The sequence below is a fragment of the Girardinichthys multiradiatus genome, chromosome 8, assembly GCF_021462225.1.
Source record: "Girardinichthys multiradiatus isolate DD_20200921_A chromosome 8, DD_fGirMul_XY1, whole genome shotgun sequence".
Classification (NCBI taxonomy): domain Eukaryota; kingdom Metazoa; phylum Chordata; class Actinopteri; order Cyprinodontiformes; family Goodeidae; genus Girardinichthys; species Girardinichthys multiradiatus.
Genome location: NC_061801.1, coordinates 5,585,727 through 5,604,273, shown reverse-complemented (window position 1 = coordinate 5,604,273; position 18,547 = coordinate 5,585,727). Strand labels below are relative to the sequence as shown.

The 18,547-nt window shown below is 39.1% G+C and overlaps 2 protein-coding genes across 6 annotated transcripts in view; both read right to left on the bottom strand.

The window, feature by feature from the left end:
* Positions 1-1,017, bottom strand: part of vcanb (versican b) — a 51,226-nt gene extending 50,209 nt beyond the window's left edge. For 2 of the 4 annotated variants that reach the window (XM_047372650.1, XM_047372653.1), the window contains exon 1: positions 881-1,017. The gene's annotated coding sequence lies outside the window, so the exon portion shown is untranslated. Of the gene's footprint in view, positions 1-875 lie in introns of all 4 variants that reach the window. The other 2 variants (XM_047372651.1, XM_047372654.1) reach the window with 2 other exon arrangements.
* Positions 1,018-5,323: 4,306 nt separating this feature from the next.
* The window catches only part of xrcc4 (X-ray repair complementing defective repair in Chinese hamster cells 4), a 41,256-nt gene continuing 28,032 nt past the window's right edge, over positions 5,324-18,547 (bottom strand). For both annotated transcript variants that reach the window (XM_047373641.1, XM_047373642.1), the window contains one exon: positions 5,324-5,872. In XM_047373641.1, coding sequence (XP_047229597.1) covers positions 5,770-5,872 — 103 coding nt within the window. In that variant the 3' untranslated portion in view covers positions 5,324-5,769. The remainder of the gene's footprint in view (positions 5,873-18,547) is intronic.

The window sequence follows — 18,547 nt, the reverse complement described above, 5'->3', positions numbered from 1 at the left end:
CCTTTTCCGGTCGAGAACCATGGCCTCGGACTTGGAGGAGCTGATCTTCATCCCAGCCGCTTCACACTCGGCCGCGAACCGCCCTAGTGCGTTTATGGTGCCTTATTTACTTAAAAGATAAATATCCGGCCCTATTGCATTGGTCACAGGTTTTATACCACAAAAATACAGAAAGTAAAAAGATATGTTCCTCTGATACTCTAAAGGATTTTGTTCCCCCATATTAATCATTTTTATCCGTTATTGTAAAAATATTCAGTGAAAACTATGTCCTGAGACTAAAAACGTCATCATTATTAAATAATTTGTTCTAAAGGTAGGTGAAGAACCTGACTGTTATGATTTTTTTTTTTACATAATTCCTCCTATAAACTATATGCCAACTTAATGGTATAAACGTATAAAACCGAGTTACTTTAACCAAAAGAAACTAAAACTAATCCAGAAGCAAAGTTACTCTAACATTTTTGATAAAAATCTGTCTACAAAATTAACTTTAATATACATAAATGGCTGAAAATTTTAATTTTGAGCTTGATACACGCTGAAAATAACAGAAAGAGTAGTTAAGGGTGTTTTAGAGGACATCTAGGTGAGAACTGCAGTCCCTTCAGCAGCTCTGAGCCAGACTGACCCTTATGTTTATAAAGAGATGAGCTGATAAAGCCAGTGAATCTAAATGTTATTATCAGTCCCCAGTATCAGTTTTCTTATTGTATTGTTTTTATCTCCTGGTTTTATGTTGTCAGTTCATTGGGAAACCAGTAAAGTATCACATTCATTGATTATCTTGAGAAAATCTCTTAAAATGTATCCAGGGTTGAGAGACATTGCATACAAGATAAGATACAGATTTATTTTAAATACTTTCCTACCTTACCTTATAGTCCAAAGCTTCAGAGGGATTTATCATTTAAAACTTTGCAGGTTCCCAAACAAATGTCTGTGCACAGCTCCTCTCAAGCCGATGTCCTCGTCCAACACTCCAAGTTCAAATTCACTTTGCGCCCACTATTATCTCATATGAAGTAGAGGAGGAGCCCGTAAGACCAATGATGCAACCCGACTCACAGATGGGGAGGAATGGGTGGGAGGTAAAGATGGTAGGAAGTGAGAGTGGGGAAAGCCACAGGAGAGGGTAGAAGGAGGGAGTCACAGGGGAGGGCTGAAATAAAGTAATACAAAAAGAATTACACATTAAGAGGTACACAGGTTTAAATCAAAAGAAGTAAGGAGAGCAGAATAAACATCCAAAATAACATAAATTAATAGACCCACAACATATCACATTCTATATGTGTTGCATTTCACTGCGAAACAGTAGCACCAAGTCTTTCACTTCAAAAACATTTTATGCAGGATATATAAACACCATAGAGCTTAAAAACCTCTGCAATGTTTCTAAATAGAGTTGCTTTAACAAAAAAAAAAAAAAAAAAAAAACTAACTGCAGTCCAAGCTATCCGTAGCCAGGGCCTGGCTGCCAACCTTTGGCTCCTGGGTTTCAGCTGGAATCACCTCCAACAGGACATGCCTTGGGCGCGGCACACAGGGTAGAGGTAGAGCATGTGCTCCATTTTATGCAGCCCAGCCCTCCAGGGTTTGATTCCCCACCATGGGACCTTTTGTTCATGTCTTCCCCCCTTCTCTCTCTCTGTGCCCATTTCCTGTGTGTGCACTGTGAAAAAAGGCCACATGTGCCACAAAATAAAGAAACATGACATGACACCTCATCATTGTGCCACCATACCAGGCAGGAAAACTCCCATTGTAACAATCTAACTTTTGATATGTGGAATATCCACAATTACCTCTCTGGTAGGAAAGGAACTGATATTAGGAGTTTATGAGAGTCTTTAGATCACATGTTGGGAGGGATGTTGTCTCAAAATGGTATTTTATTGTTTTTTAATCTATTTGCTGTTATAGGGGTCTTCATGGGCAATGGAAACAAAGAGAGAGATAACTGGAGGTGTGACTGGGAGAAATAAGTTATCTGAATGGAATCTGAGTGGTCTTCTGTTGTCAAATGTCTGTGGTAGTAATGGGGTATTTATAACAAACATCATGTTCAAGTGTTAGTTTGTCCATATGTGACCAAGTACTGGATACATGGTAGATACTTAGATGAAGAGGGAGGCAGAGCTCCCAAATGACCAACCCCCTGAATGTGTGCTGGACCTGCTGGCAGAGAAGACTGTTGGATGGACAAAACCAAATGAGCAGTAAGGGAAGTAAAGTGAACTGGGAACATCTGGTAAGGGCCCTGTTTGAAGGATATTAAACTTACACCTCCTGGAGAGGCTGGGTAAAAAGCATTACTTTCATTGTGGAACCCTTTGTTAATTTTAACAGCACATGCCAAAGAGAGCCAAAGAACACTTGAGCTCTGGGACCTCCTGGGACACGGAAGGACTGACAGAAAACCAGTTCAGTCATAATAAGATGTGGGTTATCATTATTTTTATTAAATAAAGTCAATTATGCAACAGGGGGAATTATCCACTATCCCCCCTCTTGTAGATCTAAATCTGCCTCAACATGGTAAAGGCAATCAGACCTACCATTCCTGTTGCCTAAACTGTTTGGACATTGTTGCTATTTGAAAATGCTGTGGTTACTGTGTTTTTTATGTTTTCAAGCCATGATCTTCAAAAATGGAGCAGTTCCCATCAGAAAGTGAAGTGGCCAGTATAAGCTTTCCGAATATGGATCTATTGGTCTTAACCTTAAAAGGCGGAATGCTCCCTGCTTTTGGATTTCAGCTTTACAGTTGGTTAGTCTTTGTGGAGGAGCTGAAATATTTGAGTCTTTGTCATGAGTAACAGTAAGATAGAGCGATTTACCAAGATATATTACGGCTTCACTAATGAGTGCACTGCATCAGTATGTTCCAAACCTCACCTATGATCATGAAGCCTTAGTCATGACTAAACCAAAAGAGAATTTTTCTAGCGGGTATAAAAAATTGGTCATATTGGGAAAGCTTGGAGCAAAGCAGGGTGCTTCATTGCCTCCGCTAGTATGGAGTGATATACTGGTCCTTCTCAAAATATTAGCATATTGTGATAAAGTTCATTATTTTCCATAATGTCATGGTGAAAATTTAACATTCCTATATTTTAGATTCATTGCACACTAACTGAAATATTTCAGGTCTTTTATTGTCTTAATACGGATGATTTTGGCATACAGCTCATGAAAACCCAAAATTCCTATCTCACAAAATTAGCATATTTCATCCGACCAATAAAAGAAAAGTGTTTTTAATACAAAAAACGTCAACCTTCAAATAATCATGTACAGTTATGCACTCAATACTTGGTCGGGAATCCTTTTGCAGAAATGACTGCTTCAATGCGGCGTGGCATGGAGGCAATCAGCCTGTGGCACTGCTGAGGTCTAATGGAGGCCCAGGATGCTTCGATAGCGGCCTTTAGCTCATCCAGAGTGTTGGGTCTTGAGTCTCTCAACGTTCTCTTCACAATATCCCACAGATTCTCTATGGGGTTCAGGTCAGGAGAGTTGGCAGGCCAATTGAGCACAGTGATACCATGGTCAGTAAACCATTTACCAGTGGTTTTGGCACTGTGAGCAGGTGCCAGGTCGTGCTGAAAAATGAAATCTTCATCTCCATAAAGCTTTTCAGCAGATGGAAGCATGAAGTGCTCCAAAATCTCCTGATAGCTAGCTGCATTGACCCTGCCCTTGATAAAACACAGTGGGCCAACACCAGCAGCTGACACGGCACCCCGGACCATCACTGACTTGGTACTTGACACTGGACTTCTGGCATTTTGGCATTTCCTTCTCCCCAATCTTCCTCCAGACTCTGGCACCTTGATTTCTGAATGACATGCAGAATTTGCTTTCATCCGAAAAAAGTACTTTGGACCACTGAGCAACAGTCCAGTGCTGCTTCTCTGTAGCCCAGGTCTGGGGAATGCGGCACCTGTAGCCCATTTCCTTGCACGGTGGCTCTGGATGTTTCTACTCCACACTCAGTCCACTGCTTCCGCAGGTCCCCCAAGGTCTGGAATCGGCCCTTCTCCACAATCTTCCTCAGGGTCCGGTCACCTCTTCTCGTTGTGCAGCGTTTTCTGCCACACTTTTTCCTTCCCACAGACTTCCCACTGAGGTGCCTTGATACAGCACTCTGGGAACAGCCTATTCGTACAGAAATGTCTTTCTGTGTCTTACCCTCTTGCTTGAGGGTGTCAATAGTGGCCTTCTGGACAGCAGTCAGGTCGGCAGTCTTACCCATGATTGGGGTTTTGAGTGATGAACCAGGCTGGGAGTTTTAAAGGCCCCAGGAATCTTTTGCAGGTGTTTAGAGTTAACTCGTTGATTCAGATGATTAGGTTCATAGCTCGTTTAGAGACCCTTTTAATGATATGCTAATTTTGTGAGATAGGAATTTTGGGTTTTCATGAGCTGTATGCCAAAATCATCCGTATTAAGACAATAAAAGACCTGAAATATTTCAGTTAGTGTGCAATGAATCTAAAATATATGAATGTTAAATTTTCATCATGACATTATGGAAAATAATGAACTTTATCACAATATGCTAATATTTTGAGAAGGACCAGTAGTGTTGTTACTGTGAACATGGACAATGTATGTGCAAGGATAAAATAGCTTTTCAAAAGTTGTCACTGAGAAGTACAACAGAAAGAGGACTGTGAGAATGACTAGTTGTAGAAGAAAGTCTATTGATTCATTACTAAGGAAAAGACATGAATTCTATGAAGAAAATCCATGATTTTCTTTTGAATAGACAGCTGACACACCAGTGCATTAATGCCACCTGGAGGATTGGAGTGGTAAAACACTGATCCATTCATCAAATTTTCTGTTGCGCCAACCCCCTTAAGTAGTATAAATACAAAAAGTGTGCATAAAAACGACATGAATTTTTCTGTAATGGGAACGTCTACACTTGGACTAGTATAGCTTAATTTGATAATGTCAGAAATGTTGTAATTCCATCATAGAAGAATCAACGAAAATGCTATATTTTCTTAAGAGAGTACTGCTGGAACATTACCTGCTGAAAACTATTTTATTAGCAAAGGGAAAAAACAAACTTTTTGATTTCACAGTAAATTCAATTCATTGTCAAGTTGTGAGTAATTATACAGATGAAGATGGATAATTCTACTTTGAGCACTGATAACGAGTTACATATTTAAATGAATCACTAAAAGAATAAGAAAATAAATACATTTGTTCTCTCTGATGTTAAAGAACGTTTATTACAGTTTTTTATTTAACATCTTTGTAGCAAAAGTTGGCAATGAGACTAAAAAAGCAATCTTGGTCGTTTTTTATTATTTATTTATTTTTATTTAATAGCATGAAACGCTCCTACAAAAAGGGAGGGTCAGGAAAGCCCCAGAAAGACTAAGACATTAATGTTCATACACAAACTGCTCATCAGTACAGCTGTGGCAAGAATCAGTTTAGACTAGACTCACAGTGGTAAAAGCACAGCAGATCTTACATTACATTTACATTGAATTCTTCTTTTTTTTTTTTATTAACACTCATTCAAATCAAATTCCAATTTACAGTAAATTTAGCCATATTATGTATATTTTATGAAGGGACTTGATCATCACTACCCTTAAGTACTAAAAAATGTCAGTTCATTATCAACACATTTAGTATCAACCCATTATTTATTAACTCTGATAAAAATAAAAAATAAAAATATATTTTTTAGATGAAAACTGCAGCAGTTGTGGAACCGAGTCCGTCTGGAAGTCAGAAATCCTCAAACAGGTCTTCATCAGCTGAAGTTAGTTTTGTAGCCTCAGCAGAGCGCTGGGGAGTCTGCAGCTGACTGGATGCTGCAGAGGAATCGGTCCTGTGTAACACACACACACACACACACACACACACGCACACACACACACACGCGCACACACACGGGGAGAGCAGATCAGTGGGCTAATGAAGCTAGTCTATAGGAGAGAGAGGAAAATTGTCATGAGACCAATTAGGTGAAAGACAAGACTCCATCTTTCTGACTGTATGTAGGAGGGTGTGTGTGTGTGATTGTGATGTGTGTGCATGATACCCTCAATTCGACAAGGTTTATATAAGAGGTTCTCAAACATTTTTGCTTCCAACCCACAAATTAACAGTCAGTGAAAGAGACCGGTCCCAACTATTAGAGGAGGATGCAAATGTTACTAGTAAGTCAGTACTTTTTTAACTCTTCTATCAGTCACTGATGTTTGTTATTTTGTGACACTGTGTGACCCTGAAGAACAACAGGAATGATCCACAGTTGGAAAGGCCAAAGAGGAAACAAAAAGAACATGACAAAGTAAACACAGACATCTGTCAACTGTGCTAAAACTGGGTTCTCCAATTTTCTGTTCCATGAAAAGGACTCCATCATTCTTCTCAACCTCCATCCGAATGGAACAGATGGAGACTCATTCCGACCCAGATTTTGTTTGAGGTCTCTTCCTGTTAAAGGGAAGTGGTTCCTTTCAACTGTCACCAAATACTTACATTAAATGACAACATATTTACCAAAAGGCAATATCTGATCAACTGAATTTGATTGCACTGTTTTATACCTGGATTTTAATTGGGCTACATGTAATTAGATCTCAATGTAATTTAATGTGATTAGATGGTATTGGAATGAATTGTATTGATTTGGACTTTCAAATAAATGACCTGTTAGTCTTTTAAAGCTGCATTATCTATGAATTGGTGCTATACAAACTAAATTATTGGTAGAACACCTTCACCCATTCATCTAGAAAAAGATGAAGGTTTTCTACAGTACAATGATCAAATATTTTAAAAAATACCCCCCATTTCAAGTGTTGCTTTGTGGCTCAAAAAAACTGTTTTTAGGTTGAAATAAACACTTCTAAGTGAAAGCTTACTATTGGCCTAATTTAAAATCTGTTTGGTAAAATTGTCAGCACTGTTTTTGTCTTGGTTTAAAGACCATCTGGATTTGACTTTGAATTTGATCTCAGTATGAGTCAAGAATATGTTACTAACTATCCTTTATGAGAACGTACCATATAAACATTATTCATATGTTTCATATGTTTGCAAAAACACACCAAATCTGTATTGTATAACTACCCGTTTCTGGTACACTTGTGGATGCTGAACATATGTAAATGAAAACATTGCACACACCATTGTTCTTGCACAGAATTGCTGTCTCCTTTTCTGTAATAACTGTAGTTTATGGATGCTCTCTTTTGGCATTAAAAGGAACATTGCACGCAGCTCAGCAAGCTCCACTGTCTCACTGCCACAGTTTCTCCCGCATTGTGAAACGCCCACTGTTGAGTCATGCTTGGTTTCCAAAACTGGTAGAACTGGGTGTCAGTGCTCAATAAAACACCAAAGTTCAAAGGCATGTGAACCAAACTGGTTCAAGAACGAGAATTCCTTTGGCGGAAAAAACACTGTGTGCACCAGTCACATCCAAATCTAAGAGTCACACAAGACTGAGAATCGGCAGTCAACTAAGCAGGAAGGCAAGCCCTTCTTCCTGATTTAAACTTTGCAACTCTTCTCACCTTCCTGAATCTAACAACCTGAGGGCTGAAGACAATCCATCATGTGCCCTGCACCTTTTTTTTCCCTCAAAGCTTGCTCTACTGATAAAAAGTTGAACATGAGAAGGAAAGTGTATCATGAGAGGAGAAAAGAGGCCAGGAGCTTGCTTAAATCATTACCAACTGCATTTCAGGCACTGCTGGAACCAGTTAAGAGCAAACAACAGAAGTGTTTCAGTGGAGAGGGAAGTCTTTGCAACAGAGGGGGGCATGGTGAGAGGATTTTTTTTAATTTTGCCCCATGGGGCCAGGTTGAATTCGAGTGGCAAGTACACAGAACCCCCACAGAGAGCGGATCTGAGGAAAAGTCAAAGCTGCAGTTCATACCACAATAATGAGTTTATTGGCAGCAGAGAAGCTAAACAGAGCATTAGTTTGGACTTTTGGGGCATTTGTTCTGTCCAAAAGAAGAACCAAAGGCAGCTCCTGCTGATATACACCATATTGCCAAAAGTAAAGGTACACTTTATACTTACAAACTTTGATGACATTCCATTCTTTTAAACCCTAGGCCTCTTTTTAAGAGTTCTGCTTGAAAATCACTTGACCAAAATGAGTTGAATATATCTTTATTTTGAACAACAGGGTTTATGTGAATTGTTCTGGCACCACCGTAAAAGTAATAAAAATAGAACAAAAATATAATTTATTGTCCCTCAGTGGGAAAATGCACTAAAGAAAACTTCAGGTCTAAAAATCAATGCTTATATTCTTGAGTGAGAGTAAACGAATATGGCCTAAAAAATGCACTTTGTAATGTGAACATCCTTTTGAAAAGTATGTAGTTCCAATCCAAAACTTAGAAAAATCCACACAAAATAACTAGTTATCTAACTAAATAGCAAATAACTAGACTACAAATGGAACGCAATTATTAACAATAAAGTGGAAAGTAGAACTATGGCACAGTGAAAATGCTAATAATTACCATCAATCTGTCAGATAAGTTATGAACAGAGTTTGCTTAAACTGCAACAACAAAATATTATCCATAATAGCAAAACACCACTGCCCTTATTAGTGTGGTTCACTGTAAAATCACATTAAGAGATATTACAAAATAATATATACTGTAAAACCCATATCCCTGAGCTAATCAGAAGGTCACATGAACTCGGGTGGTCTGTAAATCTGACCCTGATAAAGTAGGCCAAGTCTGCGTACAATTAGGCTTAGAATCACCCTATGTGATTTTACGTGGCCCCTCACTTTGAGGCTGGGTTTCTATCATTCCTGTTTGCTTCCACTTCATTATAATACCACTAGCAGGACATTTTTATTTAGCCATGAGGAAATTTTATAAACTGACTTATTGGACAAGTAGCATCGTATCACGGTACCGTGCTGGAATTCACTGTGCTGGAGGGAGTAACCCATCCTTTCACAAATGCTTATAGAAGCAGCCTGAATGTCTAGATGCTGGATTTCACACACCTGTGGTCCTGGAAGTGACAGGAACACTGTGCTGTTGGGATTCATTTGCCTCCCACATCTATCACACATCAACAAAAAATGACAGCCTGAGGCCTTTGATTAAATCGAATGCACTGCATTATTCTAGCTAAAACAAAAAAAGAGCAATAAGCTATAACAGCATCTTGTTGAAGGTGCTTTGTGATATAAACTGGTTTATTTCACCGTCTTGGGTAAAGAGACTTCATAATGCCTTGTTGTGCTTACAGTGTCATTCATGGATTTGTTCTCAATTTGAATAAATGGTCTTTGGACAGTGCTTAGTGTGTTTTTCTGTCCCTTGAGTCCTTCTTATTGATTTGCAGTGAAGAGAAAAATGTCTTCATGTTGTTTGATGAACTTTGTTGTTTTATTGTGTTTTCTGTGTAAGTGAGCAAGTTCAGTAGATGCAATGGCATTGTTATTCCCAGTCAAACTGTTCAGACGGGTTTATGTTGTTTATGTAAAAAACTGCAACAGACGATGCTTGAAACATGAATGCAGCTTTGATGTGGATCCTTTGAGTTCAAGAAAACTTGGCCAAAATCTGATCTTTTCCATGGTGAATACTTCTGCTTGTGGAATCTAATTTTATCTCTGATTAAATTAGAATGATGGTCAAATACTGCTTTTTTACTGATGGTGTTAAAGATTGATATAGGGTCGAAAGCCAGTTCATGAAAGCTAAGATAAAAAGAAAAACTGCATAAAGCACAAGTAAGCTGACAAAGGACAACAATTAAAGTGAAGGTCCTGTGCGAACCTGACAACAGAGCACAATATATCCAGCAATAATCACTTCATTTTCAATTCACAATGACTGCTTGGATGCAGTAGTTGGCTGTTGGAAAAATGTATATAAGTTATCAATTCTTGGTTTAAACTATGTTTATGTTTGAAGTTCTACTCTAGTTAAGATGATTCCTATGATTGGTTTTAGTGTGAAAAAGTGTTTGTGGAAGGTTAAGGAATGCGGTCTGGAGTGGATCACTCTCTGGACATGACAAGCTTATACCATTTATGGGAATGACTACATTTTTAGGTTGAGATCTGTAAGAATTGGCTGAACCAATTCCCGTTTTTTTGCTTGTGAGTTGTAAATAAAAGGCTGGTGCAAGGATTTTCTCTTTGTGAGAAGGTAGTTGCTGTTCTGCAGAGGACTGTCTCACCTTTACAAGTCAAACTTACTTGGTTCACCTTATGTCTTATTTATACACTTGTCTGTGTTTATCAGCTTTCTAACTCTAACATTTCTTTGGTCCTTCGAGCTGGAGCGCTAGAAATCTGCCGCCCGGGTTCCGGCGGTGCGTGTGGGGTTCCAGTCTGCGCAGCCTCCAGAACATCTGGAGAACAAAAATCCTGCACAGTGAATTCTGTGTTGGTAACCGCCGAATTGACCGAGGGGTACCGGGAGGTAGATCAAAGCGTTCCGACAGAAAGTGTGAACGAATGCACAGGTGAGACAGAACCAACTAAGTATATAAAAAGAAATACGCAAGCTGGTAAGCTTGGCGTTTTGAAGAGCCCTGATAATAAACAGGGGTGTGTGTATGAATGCAGAATCACACGATTCACTCAGCCGACAACCCGAAACCTTGCCGGTGTTAACATAAAGTTGTTGACAGCTGAGATGTGTCGTGGGGAATTCTTATTTGGATATTAAGTGCCATCAAATCTCAGTCTAAAACCCCTGCACTCTCCAAGAGTAAAACTCAAAGTGGAAAACATTATCAAAACTAGGTGTTTGATCTAGAAGCCTGTTTTCTGGGAGATGTTGGGGGCCCGTTGAGGAATTCTGTTTTGATTTGATGGCACAAGATATGTATAATAAATGCTCCTCTGTTTTATATATATATATATATATATATATATAAAAAAAGAGCGGAGTCTGAATTATAATAAACTAGAGTAAATAGGATAAAAGCATATATAATAAAGCAAAGATAATCAAATAAATAGTGCTAATATAAATTAATAGAAGTAGTAGAACTCAGTTCTTAACAATAGTTTTAATAGATATAAAAAAATAAAAAATAAAAAACTCTTAAAATGGGGAACTGCGTCCGGAACCAGCACCCGTTAGGAGAGTTTAAACAGAGAGCAGATTATACCATTATTAACCAGACTAAACAGAAAATAGGGGAGCCAATCATTGAGTATAGACTGAGAATGGAAGAAGTGTTTATAAGGAATAGTGGACTGCAACTTGATAATGCTGATGAGTCCTTTTCAACAGCAGTTCAAAAATGCCCTCCAGGCAAATGCTTTACCTGAGATTCGTAACTGGGTCACAAAACATAATATTGATCTACCCACCTGCTCGGTTATTAGTTGGCAGAACTGGGCAATGCATGCTGAAAAGGTGGTTAGTGGAAAGAAAAAACAACCCCCTACTGATACCTTCTATGCGGAAGATAACATATTTTATGCAGGACCAGTAAGTAGGGGGAGGGGTAGAATGAGAGGAAGAGGAGGCCTTAGGGGGCGTGGACGGAGGCAAGTGAGAGGGAGAGAGGATAGAAGAGATTATGTATGCTGGGCTTGTGGGCAGCATGGTCATTGGGCTAGAAACTGTCAAACTGGACAACCCAGTCAACAATGACTGGATAAGGGAGAACAGAATGTTGTTAAAGGAAAAGGGGAAGCTGAAGAGAACAAGGAGATGATGGACATTGCAGCAGCATACATGGATAATATGAGATCCTCTCCAAGAACAAAAGTATATGTCAGTCAACATGATATACTAATAACTTCACCTACTGCAAGGTTTAATGATCTGATTGAATATGTGAAACAAATGACATAACTAACGTAATAATGACATTTTTCAAAAGGTGATGATCATCCAGGAGGAATGCCGTGTTCTAGGAAATGCAGTTAATTTATCAACAATACATTTTTCAATAGGTGGAAGCTGGAGAAATAACATCACACTTTGTGCAAGTTTTGTTGACTAGTCATTGGTTGGATCCATGAGACATTATGTGTACAGACCAAATGACCAAGGTTCTGACTGACTTATGAACCTCACTGACCTGACAATGATAACCTCACACTTCTCTAGACACTTTGAACGGACCCAAAAGACAACACCTTCAAGGTGGACCCCGCAAACACCACCTTATTGATCCTTGGTGGATAAAAAATTCAAACAGACCAAGTGGAAACAAAAGGGGTTATGAGAAAACAATGTGCATTTTAAAACTATAAAAAGGAAGTTATATTGGAATTTTTGTAAATGAAATTGCTCTATTTGTACAGCACATTGCAGGCAGGGCAATTCAAAGTCCTTTACATTATAAAAACACGAACTCCTAAAAACCATCAAGTGGATGTTCATGACAGCCATGGGGGAAAGGTTGTCAGTGTGTGAATGGGAATGATCGATTTCATTAAAGAGCGTCTTTGAGGGACCTTAAAAGCGCTAATAAAGGTCTGATGTTCTGATGATCATTGCCAAACTTTTACCTCTATAAGGTTTCCAGTATTTTTCCAAAAAAATCATCTAAAGATAGTAAAGGTTCTATCTCAATTGAAATACTGATAAACATAAGAAAGCTCATAGACCTGTCTTCAATTTGGTCAAAATTATTTTACAAACAGAGTAATAAAATTTTATGTGGCCAATGTTTGTCCATTTTGTCTGTCTGTTTTTGTGAAATGTTTGTTTCATGTTATGTAAAAAATTAGGGTATTCAATTCAATTCAATTCAGTTTCTTTATATAGCGCCAATTCACAACACATGTCGTTTCAAGGCACTTCACAAAAGTCAGGTACATACAGAGGTTGGACAATGAAACTGAAACACCTGGTTTAGACCACAATAATTTATTAGTATGGTGTAGGGCCTCCTTTTGCGGCCAATACAGCGTCAATTGGTCTTGGGAATGACATATACAAGTCCTGCCCAGTGGTCAGAGGGATTTTAAGCCATTCTTCTTGCAGGATAGTGGCCAGGTCACTACGTGATACTGGTGGAGGAAAACGTTTCCTGACTTGCTCCTCCAAAACACCCCAAAGTGGCTCAATAATATTTAGATCTGGTGACTGTGCAGGCCATGGGAGATGTTCAACTTCACTTTAATGTTCATCAAACCAATCTTTCACCAGTCGTGCTGTGTATTGGTGCATTGTCATCCTGATACACGGCACCGCCTTCAGGATACAATGTTTGAACCATTGGATGCACATGGTCCTCAAGAATGGTTCTGTAGTCTGCAGCCGTGGTTTTATGTTTTTTGGATACAATCCGGGTTAGCACCCTAACATCCCTTTCAGACAGCTTCCTCTTGCGTCCACAGTCAATCCTGTTGGATGTGGTTCGTCCTTCTTGATGGTATGCTGACATTACCCTGGATACCGTGGCTCTTGATACATCACAAAGACTTGCTGTCTTGGTCACAGATGCGCCAGCAAGACCTGCACCAACAATTTGTTCTCTTTTGAACTCTGGTATGTCATCTATAATGTCGTGTGCATTGCAATATTTTGAGCAAAACTGTGCTCTTACCCTGCTAATTGAACCTTCACACTCTGCTCTTACTGGTGCAATGTGCAATCAATGAAGACTGGCTACCAGGCTGGTCCAATTTAGCCATGAAACCTCCCACACTAAAATGACAGGTGTTTCAGTTTCATTGTCCAACCCTTGTACATTCCAATTAATCCTAACCATTGAACAGTGCAGTCAGATTCAGTTATTTATTCAAATTGGATAAAAAGTTTTTCTATCTAAGGAAACCCAGCAGATTGCATCCAGTCAGTCACTTGTAGCATTCCCTCCTCCTGGATGAGCATGTAGAGACAGTGGACAGTCACTGGCGTTGACTTTGCAGCAATCCCTCATAATGAGCATGCATGTAGCGACAGTGGAGAGGAAAAACTCCCTTTTAACAGGAAGAAACCTCCAGCAGAACCAGGCTCAGTGTGAGCGGCCATCTGCCACGACCGACTGGGGGTTTGAGAGAACAGAGCAGAGACACAAAGAGAACAAAGAAGCACTGATCCAGGAGTCCTTTCTGGAAGGAAAAGTAAATGTTAATGGATGTAGCTCTTTAAGTGGTTTCACCTAGAAAGAATGAACAGATAAACTCTGAGCCAGTTTTCAAGGTTAGAGTCTGAAAGAGAGCACATAGAGTTAGTCAAAGTAAAAGCTCAGTCAGTAGCCATGTCTAGGAGAGAGAAAGGGTTAAACACTGAAAGACAGGGCCATGTGGATCATCAGTAGAGGGTGAGCATTAAGTTGTTGCCAGCAGAAGCTTGGACGATTCCCCTCTCCAGAAAAGCCTATAGCAGCATAACTACAGAGATAGCTCAGGACAACCTAAGCCACTAACTATAAGCTTTATCAAAAAGGAAAGTTTTAAGCCTACCCTTAAAAGTAGACAGTTTTTCCATCTAGAGCCCACTGATGGCCATTGTTATACTATGGCCATCAGTATAACACAACGATTGAGATGCCTCTCTCTGTCAGATTGATTATAACCATTGGAAAAGAGAGGGGGTCATACAGGTAGCAGAAATGGTGGGTGTGTTTGCACCTCAACCATAACTGAGCCGGTTTTGGCTAAACCTGACTCCCCCTTACTCCAACCAACAGGGAGGGAGGAAGGCTCCCTCCCTGATAAACTAAGCCACTGTAACTATAAGCTTTATCAAAAAGGAAAGTTTTAAGCCTAGCCTTAAAAGTAGACAGGGTGTCTGCCTCACGGACTAAAACTGGGAGCTGGTTCCACAGGAGAGGAGCCTGATAACTAAAGGATCTGCCTCCCATTCTACGTCTAGAGACTCTAGGAACCACCAGTAAACCTGCAGTCTGAGAACGAAGTGCTCTGTTAGGAACATATGGAACAATCAGATCTCTGATGTATGATGGAGCTAGATCATTAAGGTCTTTATATGTGAGGAAGATAATTTTAAATTCTATTCTAAATTTAACAGGGAGCCAATGAAGGGAAGCTAAAGTAGGGGAAATATGATCTCTCTTTTTAATTTTCATCAGAACTCTTGCTGCAGCATTTTGAATCAGCTGAAGGCTTTTAACTGCATTTTGTGGACATCCTGATAGTAAAGAATTACAATAGTCCAGCCTTGAAGTAACAAATGCCTGGACTAGTTTTTCAGCGTCACTCCTGGATAGGATATTTCTAATTTTGGCAATGTTCCGGAGATGAAAGAAGGAAACCCCAGAAACCTGTTTAATTTGGGATTTAAATGACATGTCCTGGTCAAAAATAACATGTGCATGATAATAATTAAAGTCTATAAGAGCAAGTCTGATTTTCAACAGTACCATAATAATATTAGGTTAGTTCTTTATGGTGAAACAAAAGGATTTTAACAGATGTTTGGACTTTTTCCAGTCAGGTTCAGAATGATCAAATTAGATTTAAAATTTAACACAAGATGAAATGTACTTTAACAGAATTACTGGACTGGACTGAAATTGAGAAAACTTGAGTTAATTGAAATAAACTTTAGTTACTTGAAATAAATACAAAGTGTAATTAAAAAGGGAAGAGCTATAGATGACTGAAACTGTACAGGTGTGTTTATAAACTGGGTAAGACAAACTAAGATTATAAGACATAATATGCTCTTCATTTTTGTGTTCATCAATTTTATTAAGCCTTCTAAACTGATGAGTGAGTTTTTTCAGAACTAATTAAACTCAATGTAAACCAAGCATTATTAAAATAATAGCAGCTAACAGAAATAGTGACCTCATTTTTAAATATAACAAGGACTTACTGCATTTAATAAAAAATAGATTAGAATAGATGCATCTAAACGGGCTGCACAGTGGCGCAGTTGGTAGCACTGTTGCCTTGTAGCAAGAAGGTCCTGGGTTCGATTCCCGGCCTTGGGTCTTTCTGCATGGAGTTTGCATGTTCTCCCCGTGCATGCGTGGGTTCTCACCAGGTACTCCGGCTTCCTCCCACAGTCCAAAGACATGCCTGTTAGGTTAATTGGTCACTCTAAATTTCCCTTAGGTGTATGAATGAGTGTGTGCATGGTTGTTTGTGTGTTGCCCTGCGATGGACTGGCGACTTGTCCAGGGTGTACCCCGCCTCTCACCCATAGACTGCTGGAGATAGGCACCAGCTCCCCTGCGACCCACTATGGAATAAGCGGTAGAAAATGACTGACTGACATCTAAATAGAGCTACATTGGAATAGATTATTCAGAGCTGTTATAATCTTGCTGATGAATACCACAAATAATGTTATTGGAACCAGATGATTAAAAGAGAGCAACGTTATCATGGCCAAAGAGAAACATTTGCAGGAAAGATCAAATTAAATATTATTTTACCTTGTCTATCGTGACACCATACAGGTTTTATTAACATCTTGGATAGCACATATTATGTATGGAAATAAATAATTAAAAATAAAGGTATAATTGGTAGCACAATGGAAAATTGCAGTTATTACTGAATTATTAGATGCTGTGTTGTTACCAGCTAAATTAGTTGAGTGTAAATGTGAAGGGATTACTAGATGCCCTGAAGGAAAGCCTATATTACTTAAATCAATGTTTCAATGGGTTGCAAATGAGCCATGTGCAGAGCCATGTCTCAACAGGAGGGTAGTGAACAACAATTTACTACATATGGATTTAATAATCAATATTTACTAAAAACATTTTTGTGCATCTTGTTTGACAAGTTTCCACACTCGCCTTATCCATTCCATACCATCCACATGGACTTTATTGAACTAAATAGGGTAGGACAGTATAAATACTGCCTTGTAATAATAGATGCATTTTCAAAGTGGGTGGAAATTCTTCTCTGCAAAGGACCAAATGCTCTAACGGTGGCAAAAGCGTTTTGTAAATATATAATACCTACATTTGGAATTCCAAGAAGGATTTATAGTGATAATGGAACACATTTTGTTAACAAAGTCATACAAGAACTTGGTAAATGTTTCAAGATTGACCTGAAAACACACTGTAGCTATCATCCCTAAATGCAGGGTTGATGGAAAGAACCAATGGGACAGTTTAAAGAAAGCTTAGGAAGACAATGGAAGAAACAAAAAGAAACTGGGTTGAATGTTTAGACATAGTAAAACTTAATATGAGGATAACCCCATCAGCTCAGGGTGGACTAACGCCTTTTGAAATCATACATGGCAGACCTTATTATATCCCTGATCTCCAAAAAGACCTAAAAGATCCACAACAATATGCGACGTTAGCAGACTACATGAGGAAGACATTACAGTCTAGAGACATACAAAATGTTACTAATCTGCCAAATTATGTTTCTGAAGCCCTACAGGTTCCTGGTGACATGAAAGAAGGCGACTGGGTGCTGATTAAGATCATTAAGAAGAAAACGTGGTCTGATCCAAAGTGGGAGGGTCCATTCCAAGTGTTATTAACAACTGCCACTGCTGTCAAAATTCAAGGGAGACCTACCTGGATACACAAAGCCCACTGCAAACAGGTGAGCCTGTCAGTCCTTCCATCCACAGACTAGGAAATGACAAAGCCTGACTACAAAGGGGTTGTGTCCATCTAGACGAGGCTTCGTCTCAATGTCAGTGAAGAAACCAACAATCTTTCCTAAGCCTTTAAGGGGGAGAGAGAGACCGACAGGTAAATCTAGAGGAAAGATGTTGTTGAAACATTTAGTTTTGTTTATCATGTGTGTTCTGATTGCGCTAATAATGTGCCAGACATTTCCATCTCATAATCTCCAGAAATTAAAGAGGTGGATAAATTAAGATTTTGATGGAATGTTTATACAAAATATAAATTACTTGTATGAGACTAACAGCTGGTACCAATATGCAAATTGTAACCAAGTCCAGAAACATTTCTGGTTATGTATGCAATGAACTTCCTATCTCTTCCAGCCAACCCAGGTTGACAGCTTGACCAGTACCAGTGCCAAGAGAAGAGTGTTTTATCAGAAACAGCGTTTGTGGTGTCAGTACCAGTTTCTGCGTGGTAATGGGTAATGTAACATTTTACAACTGTGATTTTACAGAGCTTTAAGTGTTTGTGTACTCAAAAGAAAGTTTTCCCATGAAAAGGAGCTAACAGAAACTCACAGTAAAACACTGGCTGCCCTTGAAATATTCACTGGTTCTGTAAGTGATCAAATATGGCTTCCAGCCATCATGGATAATCACTACAAGACAAAGTGGCACTGGTGCCTCAACGTTTTACTTTTGCTTTTAACTAGCATGTGCGGGGTTTATAGTTCACATGGTAGAGGAGCGTTACTCAGAGCACTGCAGGAAAAACAAAAAAAAAATGTACTCAGTTTTCTAAATTAGGCGAACGTTGCTGACGTACACACTATTCTTAAGACTTTTTTGTTGGCACTAGTGGCTTTCTTGAACAGAAATCAGACAGGAAATGGGTGGAGAGAGAAGTGGGAAGACATGCAGCTAAGGTCTTAAGGTCAAAAACTGAACCCCAGACCACGGTCTAAAATTATACACGATGCATTTACAGCCTGCATTT